Source organism: Poecilia formosa, unplaced genomic scaffold (assembly GCF_000485575.1).
Source record: "Poecilia formosa unplaced genomic scaffold, Poecilia_formosa-5.1.2 Scaffold521, whole genome shotgun sequence".
Taxonomy (NCBI): domain Eukaryota; kingdom Metazoa; phylum Chordata; class Actinopteri; order Cyprinodontiformes; family Poeciliidae; genus Poecilia; species Poecilia formosa.
This window is the reverse complement of record NW_006800460.1, coordinates 324,441-351,602: the sequence shown is the minus strand read 5'-3', so window position 1 is coordinate 351,602 and position 27,162 is coordinate 324,441. Positions and strand designations below refer to the sequence as shown.

Here is a 27,162-nt window from a genome sequence, read left to right as displayed (position 1 = left end):
TTCCGGTTTTAGATCGTAACGGTAACCATGTCTATGACGGTAATGTGTTTAACTATGATGACTTTCTGCTTCCAGCCAATTAAAACACGATATTGAAGATTAGACATTTACATTTTAATACGGGAATGCTGATTTAATTGAAAGCAGAGGTGGGTAGAGTTTACAAAAAATGCACTGAAGAAAAAGTAGCAGTACTTTGACAGATTAAAGTAAAGTAAATTACACAAGTAAAAAGGTATTTGGATAAAGAATAAAAATAAAAAAAGTCTACTTAATACCGAGTTACTGATAAACTTATCAGTCATTTAACATTTAAAAATTATAGACAGACCAAAATATAAAGTGGAAATTGTGCCATATTAAGGATGAAAATGACAATAACTCATATAAATAACAAAAAGTAACAATAAGTAAAAAGTATAGCATAGTAAAAATACTCCTAAAAGAAAATTTTAAAAAAGTTACTCAAGTAAATGTAACTGAGTAGTAACCTGATAAACATTTATTTTACATTCTATATGGTTACAGTGTTATTTTTTTACCCTACAATGATAAAATACGCGTGGTAAACATAGAGTTGAAGCAACTTTTTCTACTTCCACCCTGAACGTCCACAGCGAAGCTAACAAGCTCAGTCACGTAGCACCTGGGGGACTCTGCGATCACGTTACTAAATCATAGCAAAGGAATTTAGAAACTACAAACTTGACTGAATGTGAAATTGTTTAAAGGGAGACAAAGAAAAACAAAATATGGGTCTTGTTGAAAAGTTTAAAAAGTTCTCCATTATTAAATTCTTAGACTTCATATTTTCAGGAAGCTTTACAGAGTAAAAAACAAATTAATAAACTGTGTAAATTGGGTCTTATCAGTGCTTTCTTTATGTTTTATGTTTAATTCTGTATTATTTGGCCTAAAACATCTCAGTGCTGCCCACTTTGGTTTGGCTGGTGAAGAGTGAAGAATGGATCTGTGACTTTACGTTGTGGAAAAAAATCTAGAAATGTTTTCCTTCTTCTTGAATTTATTTTTGTTATTATTCTTTATTTTTAAGATTGTTATTCTTTATTTTTATTCTTTAGAATACCTGATTTTGCACATTCATTTGTATTTTCTTCTTTATTATATCATTTATTTTGATCAAGCAGTTACTCTATACTTGAGTCTCATTTTTACCAAATACTTTTTATTCTAATTTATTTTCTGGGTCAGAAACTCAAGAAGATCAGCAGCACAGGAAGGAGGTTTGAGAAAGACAAAACATCTAGAGAGATTAAAAAACTGTATTCACTGGATCAAAACCTGTTAAGTCACTTGGTCGCTGTGTTCAGTAGAAATTATTTTCAATGTAGTTGAAACATTTAAAATATTTTTATACAGAAGAAAAGACACAGAGGTAGAAACTCCTGATGGTTAAAGAATAACAAGGATTACTTTTTTTAATGAAAAAAGCTTAACATCCAAACCTAGTTATAGCTAGCTAACAGGCGGAGATGTTAGCTGGCTATAGCCACCTGTTAGCTGTAGCTTACAGGCCAGCTAACAGGCAGAGATGTTAGCTAAAATGTTAGCTGGCCTTAGCTGGCCAACATCTCAGGGCCGGCGCAGCGTGGGCTTCATGGTGACGAAGGGAAACGTGTAGGTTTCTGGGAGACCCTGATGAGCCGTGAGGTTGAAGGACCTCCAGGAGAACGGGGGGAGTCCCCCCTGGGTGGTGGGCCCGTTTACGGCCTCGGCGGTCAGTTGCAGGGCCATCTGGTAGTCTGTCACCTGGAGAGAAAGTAACTCTCCTCAGTGGAAGTTTCTGGTGCCCAGCTGTGAGGTCATCTTCTACAGAAAGCTTCATCTAAATCACACAGTCTGCAGACGACCCTGTAACCAGAATCTGTTGTGACAGCTCTGATCCTCTGACTTGATTTACTGTAAACACCCTTACTCTGCAAATGCTGATTTACTGTGATGCAGCGTCAGCGCAACAGCACTTCAGAGAAGGTGAAACGCCTGCTGAAACGCCATCTTTCATCTCATCAGCCACGACTCCCTATGGACGTTTAACACCTGATGGTCCAGTCGACCCGGTTCTACTGGAACCAGAACTCCATCATCTGCTCCACCTCCTGCTGCTGTGGTTCTCTCTCTCTCTGGTCTGAGTCAAACCAACCTGTTCCCCTCCTGGCCTGTGGGGGCGCTGCACCAAGAACCACTGAAGGAAACGACACACTGAAGGCACTGAGAGCAACTTCCTTCTTCACCAGATGGAAACAAGATGGAGGCGTCAGATTTTAGCGGCTGGAGGATTTCTCTTTAGTCTTTGGCTAAAGACCAGGAGCCATTTCTGCTGCTAGCGCTAGGCTAGCGGTTTGTTTTGGATGTTTTGCATCAAATGTAGAGTATTGGTCCCAATAGAACCGAGTCTACTGGACTATCAGTAGGGAAAACAACCTATATGCATTTAACATTCCTAAATAAGGTGTTCTGGCTATAACTGAAACATGCTCTGACCTTGGTGTCATAGCAACCTCCTGGGCGTGGCCTCCTTGGTCTCAGGTCGTTACGGCAACAGATGGTCTTACATGGATGGCCCTTGGAGTAGGGATCTCTCTTATAGTCTGGAACAGAACCGGATTGGGTTTTAGTTGTCCAGTTTACAGTAGCGAATGTCTGCATAGTCGCTAAAACAATACGTCTATTTTCACCAAACAAGTTAGACATGTTGAGAGGAAAATAATGGATAAAAAAAACATTATTTTAGTGACGACTGAAGCGATTCAGTCTCACCTGCAGCAGGAGTTCATATAGAGGTCAGCAAAACACAGCTTTTATTTTGATAGTCCACTTCTGTTCATTGCCAAACTAATTTGCATATTAGCTAAATATTTACCTTTGACCTAAATATTTAGTTTTGAAAATAAATGCCTAGTAAAATTAAATGTCTAGTTAAATATTTAAATTTTACCTAAATATTTTGTTTGCAAACATGTTAGCTGAAAACATATCCTGTTTTCGGCTAACATGTTCAACATGTTAGCTTTAGCCATGTTAGCTTTAGCTACATGTTTAGTTCAGAATCTAAATATTTAGTTTCCCTTCTAAATATTCAGTTCAACATGTTAGCTTTAACTAAATATATTGTCAGGAAGCTAAATATTTACTATGTTAGACTTGCTAACTAAATATTTAGTCTGGAAATTAAAAATTTAGCTTGTGAATTAAATATTTACAAATGTACAAATAACATGTTGAAGATATTGGGGATCAATAAAGTATATTCTATTCTATATGACTTTCTCTATATCAGGCTAAATAAACCAGAGATATTGCTTCTAGTTTTTTTACAGTGTAACCTTAGCCGTCTGGTAGCAACAACCATCAGAAACACCTGAACTCTTCTTCCTTCTCCATCCTGATGCTCAGTTTGGACCTCAGCGCGTCGCTTTCAGCCCGTCTGGATGCTGACTTGTGATTGGCTCATTCACTCCTTATGTAACACACAGTGGGGCTGGTGTACCTAATAAAATGTCCGGTGATTATAGATTATGAATACAGTTTTTGTTAGACCTACTGTTGTATCTCATGATGTATTTGAGGGAGCTGAGGTCGGACACCTTGGCCTGGTCCCTGCGGAGGATTTTGGCTCGGGGGCAAAGGTCGTAGGAGAAGTCTTCTCCGTAGCGCCCCCACATGGTGGCGTACCCGCTCTGGGCGTAGACCTCGGCGTGGAACGGGACGTTGTAGGACGGCCAGTAACCTGCCGAACGCGGGAGGCCAGGTGAACGACCCAGACCGAGCGAATCGAGAACCAGAGACGGAGGCGGCCGCCCACCTCTGCGTAAAGCCGGAGTCTGGTCGGAGTGGACAACGTTCCCGGGAATCTGCTCCACCACCGTCAGCGCTCCGGCCCGGATGCTGCGGCGCAGCAGAACCCTGCTCAGGTCCAGAACCAGGTACTGGCTGTTGTAGGTTCCTGAAACCCAGAGCGTCGCAGCACAGCGAGGAAACCGATTCCAAAAGGTTTACAACGGATCTGAAAAGTGTGGCATGCTTTTCTATTCAAGATCCTTCTAGCTTTTATAAAATTTACAAAAATGTCAAAGAAAATAAAATTTTATTAGAAGTTGGACGCAAAAAAATCCATCCATCCATCCATCCATCCATCCATCCATGGATGGATGGATGGATGGATTTTTTTGCGTCCAACTTCTAATAAAATTTTATTTTCTTTGACAAAATTTTATTTTCTTTGACATCCATCCATCCATCCATCCATCCATCCATCCATCCATCCATCCATCCATGGATGGATGGATGGATGGATCGATCGATCAACAAAGTATTTCCACTTTGTTGACACGAAGTGAAAATAGCAACTGTTGGTTTGTGATGACAAATCAGACTTAATCCAGAAATTGTAGAGCTCTGAATTATTTTTTCTTCATGCCGTTCTTCAAACATTTCATTCCAGGTCACAGCATGAAATCAACCAAAACAACAAAAAAAAAAACCCCCCCTCTGAACCACCTGGCTCTTAAAGCATCGGCTCCTATTAAGGGGTAGAGACAGCATTTACATTTCCAGAAAGATAAAAAACACATTGGTACTAAACTATATTCCTAGAAAAATATTACATGATTACAATTAACTCCAACAACTTCAAAACTAAATCAAAATCAATCTGACCAAACAAAATCCAAAACATCTCCTCTCCCTCTCAACGGATTCTCCCAGTGAGGCTCATTGAAACACCTTGTCAGCACTGCTCATGGGCGCGTTTCCATGGCAACACATGACCAGGTGACCTCAAGAAGAAGAGAGAACGATGACAACAAAACATTAAATAAAGCAAGTTACTTCCTCCAAACAAAAGCAATACATTTACCAGATGAATTAGAAAATAGAAGAACAAAAACCAGCACCTGTTAGGGAGTAAATCCTTCACATCAACCAACAAACAAACAAAAACTGGCTAGAAAGCTACAAGTTATAAAAACAATCTGTTCTGGGTCAGGACGGTCCGCCCAAAGTGGAACAACCCTGAACAGAATCGAATCGGACCGCGGTTTGACCCCCTGCTGTGGTTAGAGTTCCTCTAAAATGAACACATGAACCTGCTGGTCAGAAAACACAGCAAACCGACAAACGTTCCTCCAAACAACCACGTCAGGGTAGTAAAACATGGTGAAGGTCTTAACGATGTTATCTATGAACACAAACTTTTCAGATTTAATTGTTTAAAGCTACTCATCGTTTTGTGTTGGTCCGTCACATAAAATCACAATGAAACACGTAGAAACAAAATCAGAATTCAAGCAAAATTCAAGGTCCATCAATACTAATGGAGCTTATACCAATACTAGTATATATTTATACTAGTACTTATACTAGTATAAATATATACTAACCCTGACCACTTTAAAGAGCTTCAGTAATTCAGGGGAAATCTATAAATGTTACCGTCCCTCTATAGCAACCACATGATAAATGTGACTCTAACATCTGAAAGTCTGAATTTTCTGATTCACCTGAAGAACAAACAATTATGAAACTATTGTAGGCGTCTCTGGCTGCTTCTTGCATAAGACTTTCCCAGCAGAGCTAACAAGCACCATCATGTTCAGTGAGGCGGAGACGGGAAGACTCCAAAACACTCAATCTGTTTCCTCCTGATGGTCCGTTAGACTCGGTTCTACTGGAACCAGAACATCTGCTCCACCTCCAGCTGCTCTGAGTCAAACCAACCTGTTCCCCTCCTGGCCTGTGGGGGCGCTGCACCAAGAACCACTGAAGGAAACGACACAAAAACCTCTGAAGACACTGAGAGCAACTTCCTTCTTCACCAGATGGAAACAAGATGGAGGATTTCTCTTTAGGCTGAAGACCAGGAGCCATTTCTGCGACATTGTAGATAGAATAAAAATTCTAAATATTTAGGAGTTTTCTAGAAAAAACAAGAAAATTTTACAGTTTGAAAATATGAACATTTTCTGGAAAAAGTATTTTTTTGAAAAGTCAGAACTTTTCAGGGGGGAAAAAAATCAAAGATTTTCTCTTTTCTAGAAAACATATTTAAAATTGAAAAGTCAAAAAGAAAAAAACATTTTCAAGAAAATATCAGAATTTTCTCCTGCAAAGTTTTGACTCTTCAACGCAGAATTTTTCTTGTTTTTTAAAGAAAGTTTATATAACTTAAAATGTGTATAATTTACATTTATATTAATTGTGCTGTAAAATGGCAAGTTTCATATTTTAACTATAAAGTCGGTTCGCTGCGGACGGGAAGCTGCAGGCTGAGTCTGATTGTGACTTTAAACATCCCGTTTGTTCATCAGGTGAATTTTGTCTGGTTGTGGCTCAGATCCCACCTGAGTTGTATCTGGAGAAGAGCTGCGCCCACTCCTCTCCGCTGCGGGCCAGGCCGTTGGCCAGGCGGACCCTCTGCCAGGCCAGCAGGCGGCGTGGGCTGAGCCGCGAGAACAGCGAGGCGTTGAAGACGCCGATGGAGGTCTGCGTCATCAGCAGGCCGCTGCCCAGCAGGTAGAAATCATCCAGAGACATGAGGAACCCTGCAGGACGGGGAGGAGTTAGTCTGACATCTTACTGCAACATTTTCAAATAAAGCAAGACAAATAAGCAGGATTCAAAGGTTTACACCGCCACCTAGTGGCGGTTTCTGACATGGACACTCGCCCAGGGTGGCAGTAGAAACGGGACACACTGACAAAATATAACATCTGCAGCTAAAGATTACTTTAGTAATTTATTAATCTGACACTTAATTAATTGGATAAAGAGCTGTCACATTCTGCAGATTTGCAACTACTTAAGCTTAAAAATACAAATAAATAAATTGATTCAGTAAAAGAACATAATTTGGGTCACTTTCTTCCACAATGTTTGCTAATATTTGGAAAGTCTAACCCTAACCCTAAAAATAAAATCTGGTTTGGGTTCAGCAAATTCAACTTTTCAGTAAAAATCTCTGGATAAACTTGATTCTGCATGTTTATAAAAAGACTTTAAAATACTTTGTGTTAACATTTTACATTTGGTGAAAATTATGTTGATAAATAGTTTTATCCTTATTACATCATTGAATTGCAGTTAGGGTTAGTCAAATTCAGTTAAATTCAGTCAAAGGGCCACAACCGGCCCTCAGAACACACTTTGGACCCCCTGGCTTAAAACACAACAAGGTCTACAAACCAAATGAGAGAAAAGACTAAAACTGATCTAAAAGACTAAAAACAAAGGAATAAAACGAGACGCCAAGATAACGAACAACACAGAATATGGCAAGACATTACTGACAATAATACATCCAGAAATGTCAGGAAACAAACACCATGCAGGTAAAGAAGTAAAGAAAAAGCCACAACATTAAAGTTATTACAACCAACCAATAACCAGAGCAACAAGATGGCGGATCCTGCTGGATTCCTGCGCCGTTTCATTGCTTCAGTTTAATAAAGTAAAGTGAAAACCTCGCCTGCTGCGCTCTATAAATAGCTCCTTAAAACCACTTTGGTTCTGATGGAGTGGAGCCCGTAAGAGGATTTTTTACTTGACAAATCTTTGGCCTGAACACCTGAGTCTCCTCTGACGGCACCGTCAGGGAGGGAATGCATTTCAGCTCATGTTGACTTTGTGACTCACAGCCGGGAGGACCGACCGTTCAGTGGGCTCAGAGTAAAATCTGCAGGTGTTGTGACATGTGGATGAGTTAAGCCTGGGCTTGGTACCCGGGTAGCTGCTGAAGGACATCTGCCCGGTGTGGACGCGCGGATCGGAAACCCTGAAGTCCCAGTGTTTGTAGATCCGCATGGTGGCGGCGTAGCTGTACCAGCTGGAGTGGCCCAGCAGCAGGTTTTCATAGCCGGGCAGAACCTGAGCAGCCGACAGAGAGCAGGACGTCACGATGACCCACACAGAAACACAACCGGTTTATCAGGAGGGTTGGCTCGGTCTGACTTTAAAGTTCATTTTCCATGTTTTTGCCTGACCAAACTTTTTTGTATGTTTTTTATCATAATTGCAAAAACTATTGTTTTGTTTTCCGTTTTACCTGATCAGCCGTAAACTAACCATGAAAGCAGCGACTGTTCTCTAACCAATCTATACATGATTGTAGATTTAAAATAGAAACGTGTTTTTAACTTTTGCCATGTTTAAAAAAAAAACAATAAAACTTAAATGTTTGGGTTATCACATTTTTCTACATTTTTTGTCTTTTTTCTCAGTCTTGGTTCATTTTGAAAAGTTTATTAAAAGGGAATACCAAAGTCTACATTTTATCAGAGGTTACTGAATGTTAATGGCTGATTTTACTAATAAATCATATTAAAACAGAAAATTGTCCCCTCTTACATTTCCTATTTTAAGATTTTAAATTGTCTATCTCTTTTTTGATAGGCTGCTCCCTAAAAATAGTTTTTAAATCTGTATTAACCGGCAGCCTAAATTTAATAAGCACATAGAATAAAAATGAATTCTGACCAACGGCCACCTAAAATCATTTCATGGGCCGCAAATGGCCCCCGGACCACACTATGGAGGCCCCTATATTTGTAACTTGTCACTATATAAATAAAAATTGCTTTGATTTGATTAATAAAATATTTAAACATACAACTGTTGGCTTATGCTTATTATATTTGTTATACTTGTGTGTCCAAGTGGACTCTAGAGGGCCACATAAAAAGCTGTGGTGGGCCAGATTTGGCCCCCGAGCCTTATGTTTAACACAAGTTCTTTAGAAGGAGGAAAGTAAAGAGAGAAGTGCAGACCAACCTCCGCTGATCCCGTTTTCTCTCTGACCTTTTGCTCATAAAAGCAGCCAGAGCTGCTGAACGGTCCAACACGGCTCAGCCTGACCTTTATGAGGGCCGTGCAGAGGCCCATCCCGGGCCGCCTGAAGGCGGCCGAGCCCGCCGAGGAGTTGGAGCGAGGCGTCAGAGCCGGGACCAGGTCCAGGAGGTCACCCACACCATTCAGGAACTGGAGCGCGAACAGCGGCAGGGCCTGAGTGAGAGGCACAGATTAATGAAGTGATAGTCTGACAGGGCGCCAGCACACACACACACACACACACACACACACACACACACACACACACACACACACACACACCTCCCTGTGTCTGCTTTTGGCCCACTCTGCAGCTCCAGCGTGCAGCCCGTCCAGCTGGGCCAGGATCAGTCCCACATGCTTCCACAGGGGGTCGCTGTTCCTCCTCTGAGCCGCTTGCTCTCTGGCCCAGCTGTCCTGTTTGCTGCGGATCCAGCAGAAATAAATGCGTCACATTTATAATTAGGGACATTATAAATAGACAGAAAAGGAGGAGATTAATTTCAAAAATTTCTGAGACTGAAAAGTTTAAAATTTGTTCAATAAAAAAGTGAAATTAACATCAGAAATTTTCTAGGAAAAATTTGGAAGTTTTTTATTTTGAAAAGTCAAACATTTTCCACTTTTCAAAATGTTCAACTTGAGATTAATCTCAACATTTCTGATTTTCTTTTAGCACATATTTGACTTTTCAAACTCAGATTTAGTTTAGGCTGAAATTCCTCATTTTCTTATTTTCTACCTACAGTTCATTCTAATTCCTTCCTTCTAATTCATGTACAGCACTTTCACTTGCCTTGTTGCTGAAAATGTGCTATATAAATAAAATTACCTTATTTTAAGATATCACAAATTATTGATAAATGATTGAAAGTCATCATACCTGATGAAGTGTTTTAAGGGGATTAAAACTCGCTCATCCTTGACCAGCTGAGGAAACATGTTGGTGTAATGGCTGAACATCTGTCTGCAGGAAAAGCAAGAAAAACATCTGGGTGAAGTTTATCCATTCACTCTTTACAAACTGAACAATATCAGTTTATCTCAGAGTTCACAATTGATTTTATTTATTGTTTTATTTAGAATATTTAAAATGTCTTCCAGTTCCATGGTTAAATCTTCATTAGCATTTTAAGCTTATTGATCTGTCAGAATGTGTTCTGGTATTACTATCATATTATTTGAAAATGGTGTCAAAACAACAATATTATCATTTATCACAATAACTTCTGGGATTATTTATTGTCCAGAAAATTCGTTGTAACAGATCTGGGCCCAAATATTACAATTCAAATGCTGAGACAGATGGAAACTTCAAAATTTAAATAGGAAAAAGGGAGCTCTGTTATTTAAATTCCTTAACAAAAGTATGTTTTTTTCTTCAAAATCTCTTTCTCTTTCTTACTGTTTATTCAATGTCACAAGCTGTTCTTATTTTTTTCTTTAATTATGTAAAGCACCTTGAAATGCCTTGCTGCTGAAATATGCTATACAAATAAAATTTGATTGATTGATTGATTGATTTAGTCAACATTAGAAATAATGTTGGTAAAACTGATGTGATGTCAGAAACAAAACGTTGTATCGTTTGTATGATGAAACATCAGCTTTTATCTGTGTTCCAGCAACATTTTTGTTTTTTTGTCAGTCAGTTTAGTGGGCTCACCCAGCAGTCAGGTAGCCCTCCAGGTAACCAGCCAGGTAAAATGTGATTTCATCGTCCTGCGGCGCTCCTCCAAAGCCGGCCTGGATCTCCAACACGCCCCATCCAGAGAGCAGCAGAGAGTCGTTGAAGAATCCGCAGGCGCCCCCGTCCCGCGCCATCACCCCCTCCTGCAGGGTCACGCTCTTCTGGGCAGCATCCCAGTTCACCGTGGCCTCTGGGAGATTTACCATTGTACCAGGATGGACAGGGTTACAGGGTTGAGGTTAGATAACGCTTTATGTAATATAATGTCATGTCACCATTTTAAAGAAAGAAATAGCTTTTATTGATTTTATTTTATTTTTTTATAGATGTAAATATATATTTTAATACTTTTGAAAGCTGGATTTGACATGGGTACATTGCAATAAGAAAACTAATTCTGATTTCACAGATTTCTAATTATGTTATTTATATGACTAAATAACAGTTGATGCAAAATAATATTTCTAGTGATTACTAATCTTCTCTAAACACATTTTTTAATGTCAATGGCAAAACTATATGGAAGTAGGAAAAAACCTTCCTGTTAATTCACATCCAAAAATATTAAATAACTGCATCTAACATATTAGATATTTAATCAGTTCAGTTAGTTATACAACCAAACATAAGTGCATTACTCACGGTAAATTTGCACCTTGCTAATTTGTCTTCCAACTCCATCCAGCGATGCAGCCACAGAGCACAGCAGGACGCACAAACAGATGCTCGGTTTCCTCATCATATATGAGGTTCTGAACGGAGAGTAACACCGAAAATTAGTGCGACAGCGGTCAAGAATTCATGATGATAGTCGGCAGAAAAATACTTCCCAAATTGTTTGTTAAATGACTAAAAACACATTGTTGAAGTAAGGATAAAGAAAATAGCAGTCACCCCAGATGGGACTCGAACCCACAATCCCTGGCTTAGGAGGCCAGTGCCTTATCCATTAGGCCACTGGGGCTACGTAAGAAAACCCATCAGCGTGATACTATTTGTTAGTACAAATGCATAGTGGGCTTGAATATTGTCAGGATTATGTTGTTCTTTTTTTTTTCAGACGATTTATTAACATAATAAAGAGGAACTTAATTTTGGATTATTTGGATTAGTCACATTAACAGTATTGCTGTTTACGGTCCTGTTAGGCTCCGGAGCGGTACCATTATCACAGGGGTTATTCGGATGTTAAGATGCAAAATATTTATATATATATTACATTATTATTTTTATGTAGCTCTCCTAATATATTTTTTATTACATAAACATTAGAAAAACGATTAGTAGCTGATATTTAAGTTAGGGGTAAAGTTGGGTCATATTAAGGCCGATACTCCTATATTAGAGTGATGGTAAGTTCCGCGCTTGCGCATTAGGATCCTTGACTGGAGAGAAGATAATTTGACGTTAGCTCGTTAAATAAATTTTCTCCATGGAGGTAAATATTGTAGGTAACATTTAAAGTTCTTTTAGTCATTTTAGTGTTAAGGTTTATTTTCAAGAATTAGTGTTTCTCTCAGGACGTCTTTGTTGTTCACCTGCTGGAGTAACTTGGTGTCGTTAGCAACGACAAAAACAGGCTGTAGCAACGAGACTTCTGAGTTAAACTCACTGAACATCATCATCGGTGTGCTGTCTCTTAGGACTTTAAAAAATCCCTGATGCCGCTGTTTGGAAATACATTCAGCCCGAAGAAGACTCCGCCTCGCAAATCTGCATCTTTGTCCAGCCTTCATACGGTACCATCCGAAAATATTTTTACTTTTCAATCTTTTCACAATTTGTACCGTTATAACCACAAACTTCAGAGTGTTTCATTGATAATTTGGAGTTTACGCTCATATTCCAGAAAATACGTCACCTACTTAATAAGTTCAATTCAGATTCTAATTCTAATTCAAAAAACGTCATTTATCCCAAAGTTAAATGAAATGTGTTGCTGTGGAAGGAGATGCTGTGAGCAGTTTTGTATTTTATTCACAGTTCTGCTCTTTTTGTTTTGCTTTATCACATAAAACCCAAATAAACTGAAATGAAGTTTATGGTTGTAACCAGAGTTAAGTAGTAACTAGTTGTACTTATTAAATTACATTTACTTGAATAAGTTTTTTTTAAATGTTCTTTTAGGAGAAATTTTTATTTTTTATAATTGTGTGTACTTTTAACTTTAGTAATAATTGGATTATGAAGTATTTCTACTCTTACTTGAGTGATTTTCTACCCACTGAATGAAAAACACACACCTGCAGTTTTTATTAAAATTTCAGACGTTTTTATTGAAAGGAAGTGATTTGGAAAAAAATGTTTTGCTTGATTTTGTTTTTGTTGTATGAATTATTGTAATATTAGTCCTTTAAAATACCAAAATTTGTACTGATTTTTATTTTTGGCTCATCTGATGATGTCATTTCTAAATATGAATTGATTGATAATTTGATCAGTTGCTCAGACTTTTTACCAAATACTTTTTTACTCTTATTATGATGGCTATCTTTTATTTCACTTGAGTAAAAATATGTTGAATTATTTCTACTCTTACTTTTGTTATATTTTTGGGGACTCGGCTCTCCTCTGTTTGCAGAGCTTCATTGTACCAGTAATGTAATTTTGTTTATTTTACCTGGAAAGATCTCGAAACATATAAAGTTGATCTGATAATCGTTTGTCTTGTGTTTCAGTTGGATCGCTCAACAAGAGAAATAGAGCTTGGCCTGGAGTCGGGACCTCCTGCGATGAACTTAGGAGGCCAGAGCTGGAAATTCGAGGACGGACAGTGGATAACAGGTGAGGATAACGGCTTTTATTCAGACTAATTCTTCTGAATGTGGCCGTTATCAGATGATGTTAATGTTTTTCTTCAACCAGAATCTGGTGGAAATGCTTCTACTAAGGAGGTGCAGCGGCTTAAGAAACGAAATCTGCAGCTGGAGGAAGAAAATAACCTTCTAAAATCAAAGATTGAAGTTCTGATGGACATGGTGACGCCTAATTTTGTCTTCTCACTATGAAATAATAATAAAGATGATATGAATTTCAAACCCCTGTTAGTTGTTATCCAAACTGGCTCTGTAAAACATTTTATATTTTATTTTGCACTTTACTTTCCATGTTTTCTGGTTATGTTAATAAATTCATTAAAGTATTGCATTCTGTAATTTAATTTCTTCTTTCAAGCTGACAGAAACTACAGTGGAGTACCACCTGATGGAGAAAGAAATCGAAGACATGAAAACTCAACACCGAAGAAAAAAATGACAATCCACTCTAGTTAGATTTTTTTTTTTTTAAGAGTTTTTTTAAAGATAAAAGGCAGTAAAATGAAACTACGAGTCATTTATCCTCACAATAAGACATTCAGCTTTTAACAGGATGTAAGTCGATTCAGCTGCTTCCTGTTTTTGTCCCATTTTTAAAATATAATATTTCTTTTCGTCTGTGATTATTTCCACATACAGCCTATTTTTACACACTTTACGTCTAAACTGCATTCAAAAATAACTAACTTTCTCTTATAATTTTCTGCGTTGTTTTTTTTATATGAATTCTAAATGAAAAATCTGGACAAACATTTTAATACATCGTTATTATTCTGTTTTGGTGCTTTTTGTTTGTTTTTTTGTTTTTTCTTAGCTTTGGAAACAAAAGACAAATTCAAAATGTTTGTTCTTTGTTAAAAAAAAATCCAATTTTGTTGGAAGAATTAATCATAATAAAAATAAATAACCCGGTCATTATTTATTATAAACATCTGGAAGGCTCACTCCTACCTGTGATTCAATATCACTGTTTCTTTTTTGTAGAATGCTGTTTGGATTTCAAAATAAAATGTGTATTCATTATAAAATATCACTTAATCTGTGATCTTTTCTGTTTTGGTGCCTATATATAAATGTGTACATGAATAATTTAGTAATATTTAACCCAGTCACAGCAATGGGGTTCGTCCTTTTGCAGAAATATTTCACATATTGTTTTTTTTTTTATAAAAAAAATGACACAGATAGTCATTGTGGATTATCTGCGTGTCTGGATGTGTTCCTCTGTTGTTTACTCAGGTTAACGTTTCCATCCGTGTTGTGTTTGTTTTCCTTCTTCTGTTTGCTTTGGTTGAATCCAAATGAATACCGACACTATAACACACTTTTTTGTATGAGCGGAGGATTACTCCTGATTTGATCTGACTCCACATCATAATTTTTTTCATCACAGGAGTAATGATAATATTATGCAAAATGTACGGAGTAGACAGTACAAATATTTCTCTTAAAATGTGGGTAAAGTAAAAAAAGTTGTCAAAAAGAGAGATACTTAAGTGAAGTAAAGATACCTGAAAAATCAGTACAGTAAAGAAATACTTTTACTTTTTTACTTTATAGCTCTGTTTAAATGACCCCACGGTATTGATTTGATCACAGTCGGATCAATATTTCTCTATATTTTGTGAATGGGCTGCTGGAGATGGTGTCTCCTAATCTGATTGGAGGATTCTCAGCTCAGTCTGTACAGCGATTGGGTTAGTCCTCACTTTTGCGCATGCGCCGATACCATCGAGTAGGCTGACAGCGCGAGAGACAAAGTAGTTACTCCTTAGCCTTTTATTTCAGCACCTTAAGTCACAGTCTTTACGGTCTTCTGTTTGACTCCTTGGATGGTTCGTTGACTTTTTCGTCTTTGGAGTCTTTAACAGGAAACAATGCCGCGCGGTGGTGAGTATTTTCTTCTGTTCCGACTGCTAAAAGTTTAATAAAATCCGTTCAACTCGCACATGTTTAGCTGTTAGCATGCTAGGTGGCTAACAGATCACAGATATTATTTATGATAAAATTATCATTTCTAATATGTGCCGGTGAAGCCGACATAAAAAGATAACATAGATGTTATATCTACCTTTTTAAATTGTTCGTTTTATGTGTATAATTACTTTTAGCAAGAGTAGATTTAACCCTATTAGCTTACGTGAACATTTTAGGTTGATGACCCCTAGTGGACGAACGGTAGGATTGCATGTTATGTGAAGATGTCTCAACATGTATTTAATCCTTTATGATCAATTATCTGTTTACAGCAGAGATGTTAGCAGTAATCTGCAGTCAGCTTTGGGTGGAGGAAGTGAACACAATCAAAGGAAAAAACAATAGAAAGATATTATTTTAGAAATACAGTTTATGAAACTAACACACTCCCGTTTTATCAACCCTGTGTGAAATTGAGCTGATTTCAGCTCAAAGATAAATAAACTTTATAATTCTGATGAACATTTGTTTTTGTTTTAATTTATCAAGCAATTAGTTTTTTGCAACAGGCCTAGTTAAACTTTTCAGAGTTATTGTGGATGATGATGATGATGATGATGATGATGATGGCTGTTAGCAGGAGAGATCTCCTGTAGCAGTCAGTATTACAGTGAACTTGCAGAAGACTCTGACTAAAGACACTCACTTTTGTCATTTTATGTATATTTTAAGATGTCCGTCCTTCAGTGCAGATGAAGGCGTCTGCAAATAAAATGTTTTATTATTAGACCTGTCGCAATAAATTAATTAATCACATGATAAATTAAAATGAGTTTAATAATATCCATTTGCTTAATTTATCGTTTTTCTACCAAAAACTGGATGATAAGTCTTCAGTCTGGTCTCAACCAGCCTTTTTATGAAGGTCAGTTTTGTTTACAGAGACTTAATAATTCATTTTATTTGACATTTCTTTTGTTTGTGTATTTTGGATATTTAAAATGTTTTCCAGCTCCGGTGTTAAATGTTCATTAGAATTTAAAGTTTATTGATGTTTGAAAATGTTTTCTTACATTATTATTATACCATTACTGTTATATTACTATAAAATATTCTCAAAACTACAATATTATCCTTTATCGCAATAACTTCTAGGATGATTCATTATCCAGAAATATTTATTTTCATGACAAGAATAATAACAATTAATATTATTAACAAGCTCAATGAACCTCTGGAATAAGCAAAACTATTAAGAGTTTTATGGCAGCAGAATTTAAGTTGATATATTAGATTAATCATGGAGTCAGAGAAGAGAAAGTAAACAAAGGTCATAATAGAAATGTTTGGATGTCAGATTTTCTGTGGTGAAGCTCAGCTAGCGTTTGTTCATACAGTAATGATTTCTCTAAATCCTGCAGGAAAAAAGGGCCACAAGGGCCGAGGGAAGCAGTTCAGCAACCCGGAGGAGATCGACCGACAGATGAGACTCCAGAGAGAGAAGGTGAGTGAAGGTCCTGCGGCAGAAAGAACCAGATTTCCTGTGAAACTCGTCTGCAGACATCTGTGGTTTGACAGGAGGAGAGCGGTGGAGCGGAGAAGGAGAGCTCAGAGTCAGAGGAGGAGAGCAGCAGTGAAGACGAGTCTGAGGTGAGCGCAGAGCGTCTTACTGAAAACTTTGATGCTCTTCACTTTATTTTGGTAAATTACCAAACAAAAGGAAACAAAAACTCAATTCTGCTTTACAAACCAGAAAAGGACTTTTCAGTTAGGGGCCACACAAAATCAGCCCAAGAGCCACAAGTGGCTCCCGGGCCACACTTTGGACACCCCTGCTTTAAACATTATCTCCAGTATTTCTACATATATAATGTCTTTACATTTTAAGGTTCGATTTTGAATAAAAAGTTTATTAACTGTTTCACAATATTGTGCTGTAACCGTTTGTTTTCCACACCCAGTCTAGGAAGAGGAGCGGCGTGGAGGGCCTCATAGAAATCGAGAATCCAAACCGAGTTTCTCAGAAGAGCAAAAAGGTGACAGAGGTGGACGTGAGCGCGCCCAGAGAGCTGAGCCGCAGGGAGAGGTAGGCGCCGCGTTGCTGCTCCTGGAGTCGCTCTGAGGCGCCGCCGCTGAGGCTTTCCCTCCTTCTGCTCCTCAGAGAGGAGATCGAGAAGCAGAAATCAGCAGAGCGCTACAGGAAGCTCCACCTGGAGGGGAAGACAGAGCAGGCCAGGGCCGACCTGGCCCGGCTGGCCATCATCAAGAAGCAGAGGGAGGAGGCCGCCAGGAAGAGAGGTGCCGTACTTTAGATGCATCTTTTGCTACAAATCATCAAACATTCACTGAAGGATCCTGTTGTTGACCATTAAGAAAGAAAATGAAAATGTTGATTTTCTTTTTTAAAAATATAATTAAATTATTTGATTTTTTAAATATTTTTCTAACATCATATAAAAACATTTAAATGAAATAAAATAAATTAATACCTTATTAAAGATTTAAAACAGTTTTAAATTAGACATTTATTACTTCACTGATTCAGGCTTTTTGTTTTTCTTTGGTAACTTGCTGCAGCTGAAAACAAGTGTCTTGATTTCTACTAATATTATTAGCTTTTGATATTTTCTGCCAATTTTCTAATTGTCTGATTATTTTTGCCAAACTTGATTTTATTTTTTGTTTTGTTGTTTATCTACCTGTGATGTTGTGAAGCTCTTTGGTCAGCATAAATAAATATGCCTTATAAATAAAGTTTGAAATGAAAAATCTTCAGAAAGTTCCAGTTAATCGATTGCTAAAATAATCATTAAGTTTGCAGCCAAATTCAAAACCTACATAAAAACCATGAAAGTTAAAATTGTGTTAAAATGGATGTGACCAGTGAACTCTGCTTCTTGTTTTGCTGCAGCTGAAGAGGCCCAAGCTAAGCGTTAGCGCCTCACCTGGAGCGTCACACATTTCAGTCTCAGGGGAACGGAGGAAGCGGACGGACAGCCAGCGTCTCCTGAACGTCCCTGTCCTCCGACCGGAGGGACGGGGACTTCTGGGACAGCATGGACAGAAAAATGGGTGAAGCAACGCCGGAGGACGACGGATGCAACATTTGGAGAAAAACCTCTGAGTGTTTCACAGCCTCTTCCTTATTTCTCACCAGGGTTTTTACGTCTAAAGCTGCTAAAAGTTTCATTCCTTTGGATTCACAAATATTTCCCTGTTGATCTAACTAAAGTTTTACAGTGAGGACTTTTATGCTCTTTTGTTTTCCAAGTCAAGCCGCTGATGCAGAGACGACAGGAAACTGTTAAAACAACAGTTTGCGGTTTGTTGTATTGCAGGTTTAAATGTCATGAAGTAGGTTTCTATTTCATAAACAGTTATTATTAAATGTTGCTTTAAGTTTTTTTGAATAAAACAAGATTATTCTGGTTTTGTTTCATGAGGATTTCCTTCATTTTAAAACAGATCTAAATAAAAACTTTGGGCTTCCTTTCAAATGCATCTGAAAAGTATGACGTTTGGTTTATTAAGATATTTTCCACATTTATTCATGATGTCCTTCAATGTTCACCCACCCAGAAACAAGTTGGTTTGCAGGTATAAAACCATTGAGTTTTTTTATGAAGTGAAAATTGCCAAATTACAATAAATAAATGACTTACGAATTTACTTAAACCTCAGGAATTTCTTAAAACAGAAAAATTATAAATTTATTACATGAAGATTTATATGTACATGATTTAAATGCATTGATTTCATTTTAAAGTGTAGATATATATTTTTTTCATAATTGACTAAATTTTATATTCCTTCGCTGAAGCGCATCAAAAATACGTTTAAAATAAATTTAAACTGCCAACTTCCTCCTTTAAATTCGGTGGGTGGGATTATAATGACATATGTAGATAAGCTGACCTCTGATTGGCTGTTTGTATGACGACCTTGACGTCTGATTGGCTGCTTCAGACAGCATGTTAAGACAACTTCTTCCGAGTTAGCTAGAACTCTTTCAATAGCTTCGCTGTAAAGTTAAGAAATAAACAAAATAATTAAATTTCTCTAATTCATGCAAACTCTGGGTGAGCAACTTCAGCCTCTATATTTCTGGTTTGGTCTGAAATATCGCTAATAAATTCACGAGCGAATGTTAGCCCGTGTTAGCTAGTTGGCGGTGCTAACAAAAAATGCTAAAGAAATTCAACTTGATCCGGTCTGAAGTCTGTGGCAGCTTCCTCCACATATAGATATGAATAGAGTTAAAATGTATTTTTAAAAAAGCTCAAAATAACCGAGAGAAATATTTCTCTTTTTTTCCGAGAGAAATCTGAAAAATCGTTTGTGTGCATTTAGTCGGCCCCACCACTAGGCGGCAGCATCTGTCAGGCACTTGCGTTATCAGCAGCTTTACGGCCTATATTTAAATTCCTACAGTTTGTCATAATATTAATGAGACTATAACAAATTATAAAGAAAAATTTGGTGGAAGGTTTATCTCTTCCTGGATCGACACATTTTAAATAAATTGATCAGTTTCTGGTTCTGCTCATGGTCGTTTTTGGCTCTGATGTATGAAGAGAAGTTCCTCAAAAAAGGCGACAGGTGACAAGAAATGAAACTTTGATGAACCAGAGGCTCACGCTGCAGTGAAACCCAACCGGCTCTGAAAATGTGATTCCTGCTTCTGCAAAACATTTGAAAACTCGCTGCAGTAAAATCAGAACATGTTTGAAAACTGGGACAGAAATGTCTCAATCAACGCCGAGTTTCCCCTTTCAGACATTTCACATCCTGCAGCAGCTAACACCGTTAGGAACAGAAGCTGCAGCCTGGACTCACCTGCCGCTCACCTGCACACCTACCCACTGCTGAGACTCAGTGGGGGGTTCAGAGTGACACCCTGAAATAAAAAAAACAAAAAAACAACAACAACCGGGGGAAAACATCTGGTTCCCTTTCGCTGCTGACGTTTCATCCGAGCAACTTCCTCATTTGCTGAAACAAGAACGAAAACCGAACAGCCGCAGAAACACTCACGACGAGAGGCAGCGCGACCCGGCTCACCTGCGCCTCCAGCTCCCGGTGAAGCAGCCCGGCCCGGAGCGCCTCCGGACCGGTTCGGATCAGGAAGCGGAGCGGGTAGGACTCCAGCGCCAGCATGTTGCGGCAGTCTCTCAGCATCCTGAAGCAGTTCGGATCGGCAGCAAGGTAAGAAAAGTTTGATCAGAACCGACTGTTGGACCTGCATGGTGGTTCCGGTCCGCTTTCCGGGTCTCCCGTGGACCCGAGAAGGCCCTGATGGTGTTTGTCTGATGGTTCAGTAGCCAGGAAATGAATTAACGTAAGAGTAGCAGTACTTTAAAAAGTATTTTTATTCAAGTAAAAGTAAAAAGTAGCCGTCCAAGAAATGAATCAGTAAAAAGAATTTGGTAGAAAGTTAATCTAGTACTGAGTAACTGATCAAATTATCAATCATTTCATACTTAAAAATTACATAATCAGACTTAAATATAAAGTTATGTGGAAGTTTAGGTATTATAACAGTAATACCTAAAAGTATTGTAATACCTAAACTTCCACATAACTTTATATTTAACCAAAATTACAACAATTTATATAAATAACAAAAAATAAAATCAGACAAAAAAAATCTAAATCAATTTTTCCAATAAAAAAACTTCTGAAACTTTAACAGAAACTGCAGAAACTGAGTTTGGTGAATCTTTGGTTTAAATATGTTTGTTTTTTATTCAGTGGGTAGAAAATCCAGAAATTTTACTCAAGTAGAAATACTTCATAATAAAATTATTGACTAAAAGTAAAAAGTACAGCGTAGTAAAAAATACTCCTAAAAGTTTTTTTTTTTTTTTCAAAAAAGTGACTCAAGTAAATGTAACTGAGTAACTGTAACTGCCTGACTCTGCAGAAATGATACTGAATGATAACCAGACAAGCACAAAGCGATGCCGGCTCTGAAAGTGGAAGGGAAATTATTATTTTTTTTAATAATTGACTTGGACTAGGCCGTTAAAAAGACTGAATCAGCTTTGATCTCAACCATCTCATATAACGATGGACGATATATCGGCACCAACATCGGGATCTACCAATATTAGTCATTTTTCAACACATCAGTATCGGCTTGATAAATACGACCTCTGCCGTCTGTTTTTGGTCGGGTTTTTCCCCAAAGGTGTCAAAAAGTTGACAAATGTATTTAATATTGGTAAATATTGGTTATCATCCAAAACAGTAACATCAATATCGGATATCAATATTGGATCAAATTTTGATATCCGTGCATCCATAATCCCATGATATGTGTAAGAGGTTTTCCTCCTGGATTATCCTGGACTTCCCTCCATCATCTCTCACCAGCCTCACTGATCCCCACAGCATGATACTGCCACCACCATGTTTAACAGAACAGTGTGTTTATTGTCTCTGGTTTTAGTCTAATCTGAGCAGAGCACCTTGTCATGTTTAACCCATAAAATGAGTAAAAGTTTGTGGTTGTAACGCAATAAAAAGTGAAAAAGTTTGAGCGGCGTTAAAAGTTTTGCAAGCTGTGATATGAATATACAGATTACAGAGTTTCATCTGTAATCTGTAGAGGTTGTAGAGGTTAATATTTATGAGGCATTGTTTGTAAAGTTACACAGTTAAAAATGAAACAGTAATTTTACTTATTTTGCCTGTCGGGAAAAAAATCATATTTTCACCATATTATTCATTCATTTATACATTTTAAATAAATAAGCTAAATATTTAGCTTCATACAAAATATTTTATTAGGAAGCTACGTAGTTGGTAAACAAAATATTTAGTTTGAAACTAAATATTTAGTTAAGCTAAGTATTTATTGGTAAACTGTATTTTCAAATTGCTAACTAAATACTGCATCAAGCTAAATATTTAGTGTGAATATAAATGTTTAGTTTGCTCACTACATACGTAGCTTCAGAGTACGTTTAGCTTGCTAACTGAACTATTTTTACTTTAGTCACTGTGTAGCACTTGAAGAGCACTTTTTGCATTTTATTAACAAGCACTTTATTTACCATTGCACCTTAAGAATAGATTTATGAATCAATAACAATTTGCATACAAGAAGTTTTAACTATTTGCTGACCATGTTCAGCCGTTAGCATGTAGCCTGGGGCTGTGCGCCGCCGAGGAGTGAGGAGGTTTTCTCTGAAGGAGGATCATTGTTACTCAGAGCTGCTGGTTTGTAAAACTTGAGCCAATGTTTGTGTGTGATCTGATTAGTGTGGAGATGGAGGAACCTGACATTCCTGTGTTTGGACAGACACTTCCCCGGGGTCCGGGCACCGTTTACAGGTTCTGGGAGAGGCCATGGAAGGGGGGGATTGTTTGTGGTGTTTCATAAAGGTGCTTATGGTGTAAGGATAAAACATAAAATATTCATAAACAGAAATGTGTTTGTATTTGGTAAAAGGTATTTTACTTGTTTAGGTGGAAACTGTGGATTCCAGGTGGTTTGTCCTTCACTGTTAGGCTGCAGTTGGTTTTATTCTTGATGATCTGAGGAATAAACTGTTGCTGCTTCTGTAAATCCAGCTGCAAACTAACTGAAGAATTAGCTTGAAGCTAAGTATAGAAGATAAACTGAATATTTAGCTTGAAACTGTGACATTTATAAAATACTGAATAACATGGTGAAAAAGATTTAGTTTGGTTTTAACTCAAACTATTGTTAACTGGTAACTTTACAAATGGCTGTAAGTTTTTGAGGCTATAATTGTCTTATTTTCATTGTGTGCAGTCTTCAGGTAGTTCATGATTGGTTTTTAATCTGCTCTGCGTCTTCAGGTCGTTGTCCCTTCGTATTTCTGACCGGCTGTTTCTGCTTCTCCTCTCCGTTATGTTGTTGTTTTCACGCTGAGCTGTAATTCTGCTGGTTCCTTTTTAAAACCGCAGTCTGGTTTTATGTGGTAGAAAAGGGATTTCCAAGTGATAGTTTGGGTTGAACACAAAGGGAACCAGCTGCCAGGGATGTTTTAAAGCTCATTGCCAAAAAAACTATAATAAAATATTAAGATTTCTACTCTGACAGCCGAATAACTTGCAACATCCAGGCTCCAAACAGCAGATAACCACCGACTGCCTCAGTTTTGTAAAACGCTGCGGGTGACCAAACTTGACACCTTCCTTATTTCTGGTGGTGGTGATACGCAGACCTGCGTGCAGCAGGACTGATGGTGTATCTGCAGGCCGCCTCCTCTGACGCACTCCGGTTTAATAATAAACCTACGCTGCATGCATCTGCATGCATCTGCAGCAGAGCAGCGCTTGCTGGCAGTCTGCTCTGATGCTGCGACCTTTGAAGGAAGAAGTGCTGCTGCACCTGTTGACACATCTAAACATTTGTTTTCCCTTTCAGTTTTGCTCAAATCTGTATTTTAACTCAACTAGCATGGTGGAGACTCAAACTAAAGGAACTGTGGCCTCTCCAGACTTGTTCACCCCAAAAGTAAAATAATTATTGGTCTAGATTCAAGTGCAAATATGTAATAATTACACTTGAAATAAGACAAAACTAACTGAGACGTTACGTAACAAAGTTTAAGTGAATAATTCCTTAATATTGATCAAAAATACTGAATGATTTTTCATCATTATTTGGATTTATTTACTTTAAACCAGCTCCTGTATTTTGTTGAAAAGTTACTTTTAAGTTAGTTTTGTCTTATTTCAAGAGTTTTAATATATTTACAACAGAAACTAAATCAGAAGTACCAGTTAAGGTTTTGTTTTTGCATGTGATTCCTGAACATTTAGTTATTTTCAAACAGTAGCTGCATCATGTTCGTCTGATGTGGAGCTTTATTGGTTAAACTGCAGACCCCACACTGCAAAAACACAAAATCTTACACCAAGTATTTTTGTTAAGTTTCTGGTGCAAATATTTTATTATACTTGAATTAAGACAATACTAACTTATAAGTAACTTTTTTAGTAAGACATAAAAGTGTAACCAGGTATTTGCAGCACAAACCAGACCGTGTTGGGAGTTTCTCTGCTGTGCGTTTTGCTCCTCAGATGTTTTAGCGGAGGAAACGAAGAGCACCTTGGAGGAGCTGAAGCCTGTCTGACCCCTTCAGGAACTGGGCTGGGTTTCCTCCACATCTGGCAACAGAGCTTCACTTAGAGCGGCTTGGTGTCGCTACGCAGCCGACGAGAATAAATAACTAACAGGTCCTCCTACTTTAGCCCTTCGGCCTTTCTTTAGTCAGGTTTGGTTACTCAGCCTTTTGGGGGGTAAAAACGGTCAACATTGTTACGCAGATATAAAATATCAGAGCAGAAAGCTGGTCAGTGGAAAGTCTCTGCAGTGAGTTGATTTTTAAGCAGAAAGTTTGAGGTGATGCTCCTATGGAGGAGTTGAGGTGTGAATTTTATGAAAGTGGAAATGTTACTGATGCCTGTGGAAGCAGGTGGGGGTGAAGCTAACAGACAGCTTCCCTTCTGTAAAGTACGGGGGCGGCAGCATCATGCTGCGGAGATGCTGTTGATCTGACTTGGAATGTTTGTCTGAGACTTCAGTCTTACTGCCAGTTTTTATCCGATGTAATGAAGAGTGAGCTGCAGACTGCTTTACTGGTTAGCTTGGTTGTTAGCTACAGACATTGGTGGATTATTATTAATGTAATATTAATATCCCAGTTTTATTAATAATATTAATAATACTCTGTTTGTTAGTTGTAGCTATATAATCATAGTAATATGAATTTATTTCCAATCAAATGTTGTATTAAACAACTTTTAATCATTTCAGAACAAAATTACCATAAGCTAGCTGCTACATTACAGGAGACTTCCTGTTGAGAATATCAAAATAAAAGCACTGTATACTCTTTTTTATACAATCTACTTATGTTAGCTGTAGTATCATAATGCGGCATAATAATGACAGCATAAATTATCCAACTAAATGCTTTATTAAACGCCGCTGCCGATGTCCGACATTCTATTGCTACTAAGCTAGCTGCTACAAGGAGACTTCCTGTGGAGAATATCAAAATAAAAGCCCTTCTGGTTACATTCATTCAAAGGTTTATCACATTTATTCACTTATACCTTAAATTGAAACATCTTTGCTGCTTAGAATAGAGAACGAAGGTTTAAACAGGGATTTAGAAAATAATTCTCCAACTTTACTAAAACGTATCAGAGTGAGAAGAAGAAAACTCTCCAAACCAAGTTTAGTTAAAGGACAAAATGAATAAACATCTGGTAACTCGAATATTAGAAACCAGAAACTCAGCAACATTTAAACTCTTTCTATTTTTTTTACAGAATAATGTTTTTATAATTCTAGTGGACGAAATATTACATCTGATCAAATTTCAGAATATCACAAAGCGTATTTATTGGATTCTTAAATTAAACATTAAACGATTAAAAGACTGAAGGATGATTATTGCTCATGAGTTCCTTTAGTCCCGTGGAGCAGCTGTGCTGGTTCAGAACCAGAACATCCAGGTAGAAAACGACCAGCGCTGGTTCAGCAGCGGGACGTTTGGCTCTCTGCAGAGCTGAAAGTCGCCCAGCGCTGCTCTGCCCTCCTCCCAGTTCAGCTGCTGACGCCTTGAACCAACAGCCGTCTAAACTTAGCAACCCAGATCGCTTCCTGACAACGTGACGTCATCAAGGTACGCAGAGAGAACAGACGTCTTTTACCGGCAGCAGCAAAATGACAGGCAGCCCGAAGGTTCACAGAAATACAAAACTACATTCAAAATGTGTAACGGTAAGAATAAAGTAATGATCAAATAAAATACAGTTTAGTTATCTGAGCTGGACAGTTTAAGAAATGTACAAAATGTTCCTTTAAAAAAGGAACTTTTTGAAAAAAGTGAGAATTAAACTGTTCAGAGTCTACACTGTAAAACCAAATGGGTAATCTTTACTACAGCAGCACACAGTGAGTGATGACACTGGGACGGTTGGTTTTTACAAAATCATAAACCAAACAAACCAAACTCTGTTTCTGTAAAGGCTGGTGTCCGAGAAGGACTGAAGCTTTCAAATAATGTTTACAAGTAACTGACTCAATTATTACTCGGTTTTTTCAGTATTCATTTCTCATATTTATCAGGTATTAAATGTAAATTATGATCAGCTTGTTCTTTTAATACCATAGTTACATTTAAACATGTAAAACTGAGTAAAAGTTTCACCATGTCGAAGATTTTCAACCAAATGATGAACAGGATGTTTTGTCTGAGTCCAGATCAGTGCCAGAAATATAACCATCAGTAAATAAAACTACTGAATTTCAACAGAGCTCCACGAATAAAGACAGAACAGAAACTGGTTGAAATGCTGACATGCGTTCTGCTTTTACAAGACGCACAGCTTTATGAATATAATATGCAGCTTTGGGAGGGAATGCAAAGCAAAACATTCCTGCAAAATACAGAAGGTATTATTAATAATAGACTGACTTATTATGTAAAAGAAAATCTTTGTTTACAGTGTAGATGGCCACATAAAAAGCATGTGGCGGGCCGGATTTGGCCCCCAGGCCTCGAGTTTGACGCACGTGGTTTAAGTTGATCTCATGAGTTTTTACATTCAACGAGTTTCAGGGCCACACATAACAGAACAGTAAACCAAGTTACAGTGAGGATTTCCTGTGTTCAGGTTTCTGTGTCTGTTGTGTCTCCGTGTCGCCCAGCGGCCTTTGACTGAGCCCCTGTGTCTCCTGTTCCCTGAGTCGCTCTCTGTATTTAGATACACCCGTGTCTCCTTGTCGGCTCCTCGTCTCGTCTGTCGTGCTTCAGGTCTTAGTCCTTGTAACCAGTGGCTACCAGTGTAACCAGTGGCTACCAGTGTAACCAGTGTAACCAGTGGCTACCAGTGTAACCAGTGTAA

General features: G+C 37.9%; 4 protein-coding genes and 1 non-coding gene across 10 annotated transcripts in view; 3 read left to right on the top strand and 2 right to left on the bottom strand.

Annotated features, from left to right (window-relative positions):
- Positions 1-1,265: 1,265 nt before the first annotated feature.
- On the bottom strand, positions 1,266-11,665 carry plbd1b (phospholipase B domain containing 1b). 3 transcript variants are annotated; one of them, XM_016664864.1, is made up of 12 exons: positions 11,426-11,665; positions 11,174-11,283; positions 10,508-10,721; positions 9,725-9,808; positions 9,124-9,265; positions 8,869-9,015; positions 7,737-7,881; positions 6,360-6,560; positions 3,824-3,964; positions 3,563-3,748; positions 2,503-2,609; positions 1,266-1,770 (listed from the first exon to the last, which is right to left on the bottom strand). In XM_016664864.1, the coding sequence occupies exons 2-12, from the start codon at positions 11,271-11,273 to the stop codon at positions 1,594-1,596; spliced, it is 1,644 nt and encodes a 547-aa protein (XP_016520350.1). In that variant the 5' UTR covers positions 11,274-11,283; positions 11,426-11,665; the 3' UTR covers positions 1,266-1,593. The 3 variants fall into 3 exon arrangements, with proteins under 3 accessions (XP_016520350.1, XP_016520349.1, XP_007540228.1); XM_016664863.1 differs by having other exon boundaries at positions 11,174-11,665; XM_007540166.2 differs by lacking the exon at positions 11,426-11,665 and having other exon boundaries at positions 11,187-11,282.
- Positions 11,423-11,495, bottom strand: trnar-ccu (transfer RNA arginine (anticodon CCU)). The gene has a single exon. It is a non-coding gene; the product is annotated as a tRNA-Arg (tRNA).
- A 219-nt stretch (positions 11,666-11,884) lies between the features above and the next one.
- Positions 11,885-14,128, top strand: cby1 (chibby 1, beta catenin antagonist). 3 transcript variants are annotated; one of them, XM_007540164.2, is made up of 5 exons: positions 11,885-11,969; positions 12,175-12,270; positions 13,210-13,315; positions 13,397-13,509; positions 13,706-14,128. In XM_007540164.2, exons 1-5 carry the CDS (start codon positions 11,964-11,966, stop codon positions 13,784-13,786), a joined length of 402 nt encoding a protein of 133 aa, XP_007540226.1. In that variant the 5' UTR covers positions 11,885-11,963; the 3' UTR covers positions 13,787-14,128. The 3 variants fall into 3 exon arrangements, with proteins under 3 accessions (XP_007540226.1, XP_007540227.1, XP_007540225.1); XM_007540165.2 differs by having other exon boundaries at positions 11,885-11,978; positions 13,713-14,128; XM_007540163.2 differs by having other exon boundaries at positions 11,885-11,978.
- A 928-nt stretch (positions 14,129-15,056) lies between these two features.
- On the top strand, positions 15,057-18,700 carry pdap1a (pdgfa associated protein 1a). The gene is made up of 6 exons (XM_007540162.2): positions 15,057-15,237; positions 16,686-16,768; positions 16,843-16,914; positions 17,226-17,350; positions 17,426-17,562; positions 18,176-18,700. Exons 1-6 carry the CDS (start codon positions 15,225-15,227, stop codon positions 18,199-18,201), a joined length of 456 nt encoding a protein of 151 aa, XP_007540224.1. The 5' UTR covers positions 15,057-15,224; the 3' UTR covers positions 18,202-18,700.
- Positions 18,701-19,234: 534 nt separating this feature from the next.
- Positions 19,235-27,162, top strand: part of sh3bp1 (SH3-domain binding protein 1) — a 24,180-nt gene continuing 16,252 nt past the window's right edge. Inside the window, exons 1-2 of one of the 2 annotated variants that reach the window (XM_007540161.2) lie at positions 19,235-20,372; positions 20,405-20,469. In XM_007540161.2, the coding sequence (XP_007540223.1) occupies positions 20,420-20,469 (50 nt within the window). In that variant the 5' untranslated portion in view covers positions 19,235-20,372; positions 20,405-20,419. Of the gene's footprint in view, positions 20,470-27,162 lie in introns of both variants that reach the window. The other variant, XM_007540160.2, reaches the window with a different exon arrangement.

Coding starts and splice junctions, on each gene's coding strand:
- plbd1b (XM_016664863.1), bottom strand. CDS start 11,273: ATGATGAGGAAACCGAGCATCTGTTTGTGCGTCCTGCTGTGCTCTGTG. Junction 9,809..10,507: donor GAGGGCTACCTGACTGCTGG/GTGAGCCCACTA, acceptor CTTTTCCTGCAG/ACAGATGTTCAGCCATTACA. Junction 6,561..7,736: donor GTCCTTCAGCAGCTACCCGG/GTACCAAGCCCA, acceptor CCCGTCCTGCAG/GGTTCCTCATGTCTCTGGAT.
- cby1 (XM_007540163.2), top strand. Junction 12,271..13,209: donor CTTTGTCCAGCCTTCATACG/GTACCATCCGAA, acceptor CTTGTGTTTCAG/TTGGATCGCTCAACAAGAGA. Junction 13,510..13,705: donor TTGAAGTTCTGATGGACATG/GTGACGCCTAAT, acceptor TCTTCTTTCAAG/CTGACAGAAACTACAGTGGA.
- pdap1a (XM_007540162.2), top strand. Junction 16,915..17,225: donor GCAGTGAAGACGAGTCTGAG/GTGAGCGCAGAG, acceptor TTCCACACCCAG/TCTAGGAAGAGGAGCGGCGT. Junction 17,563..18,175: donor GGAGGCCGCCAGGAAGAGAG/GTGCCGTACTTT, acceptor GTTTTGCTGCAG/CTGAAGAGGCCCAAGCTAAG.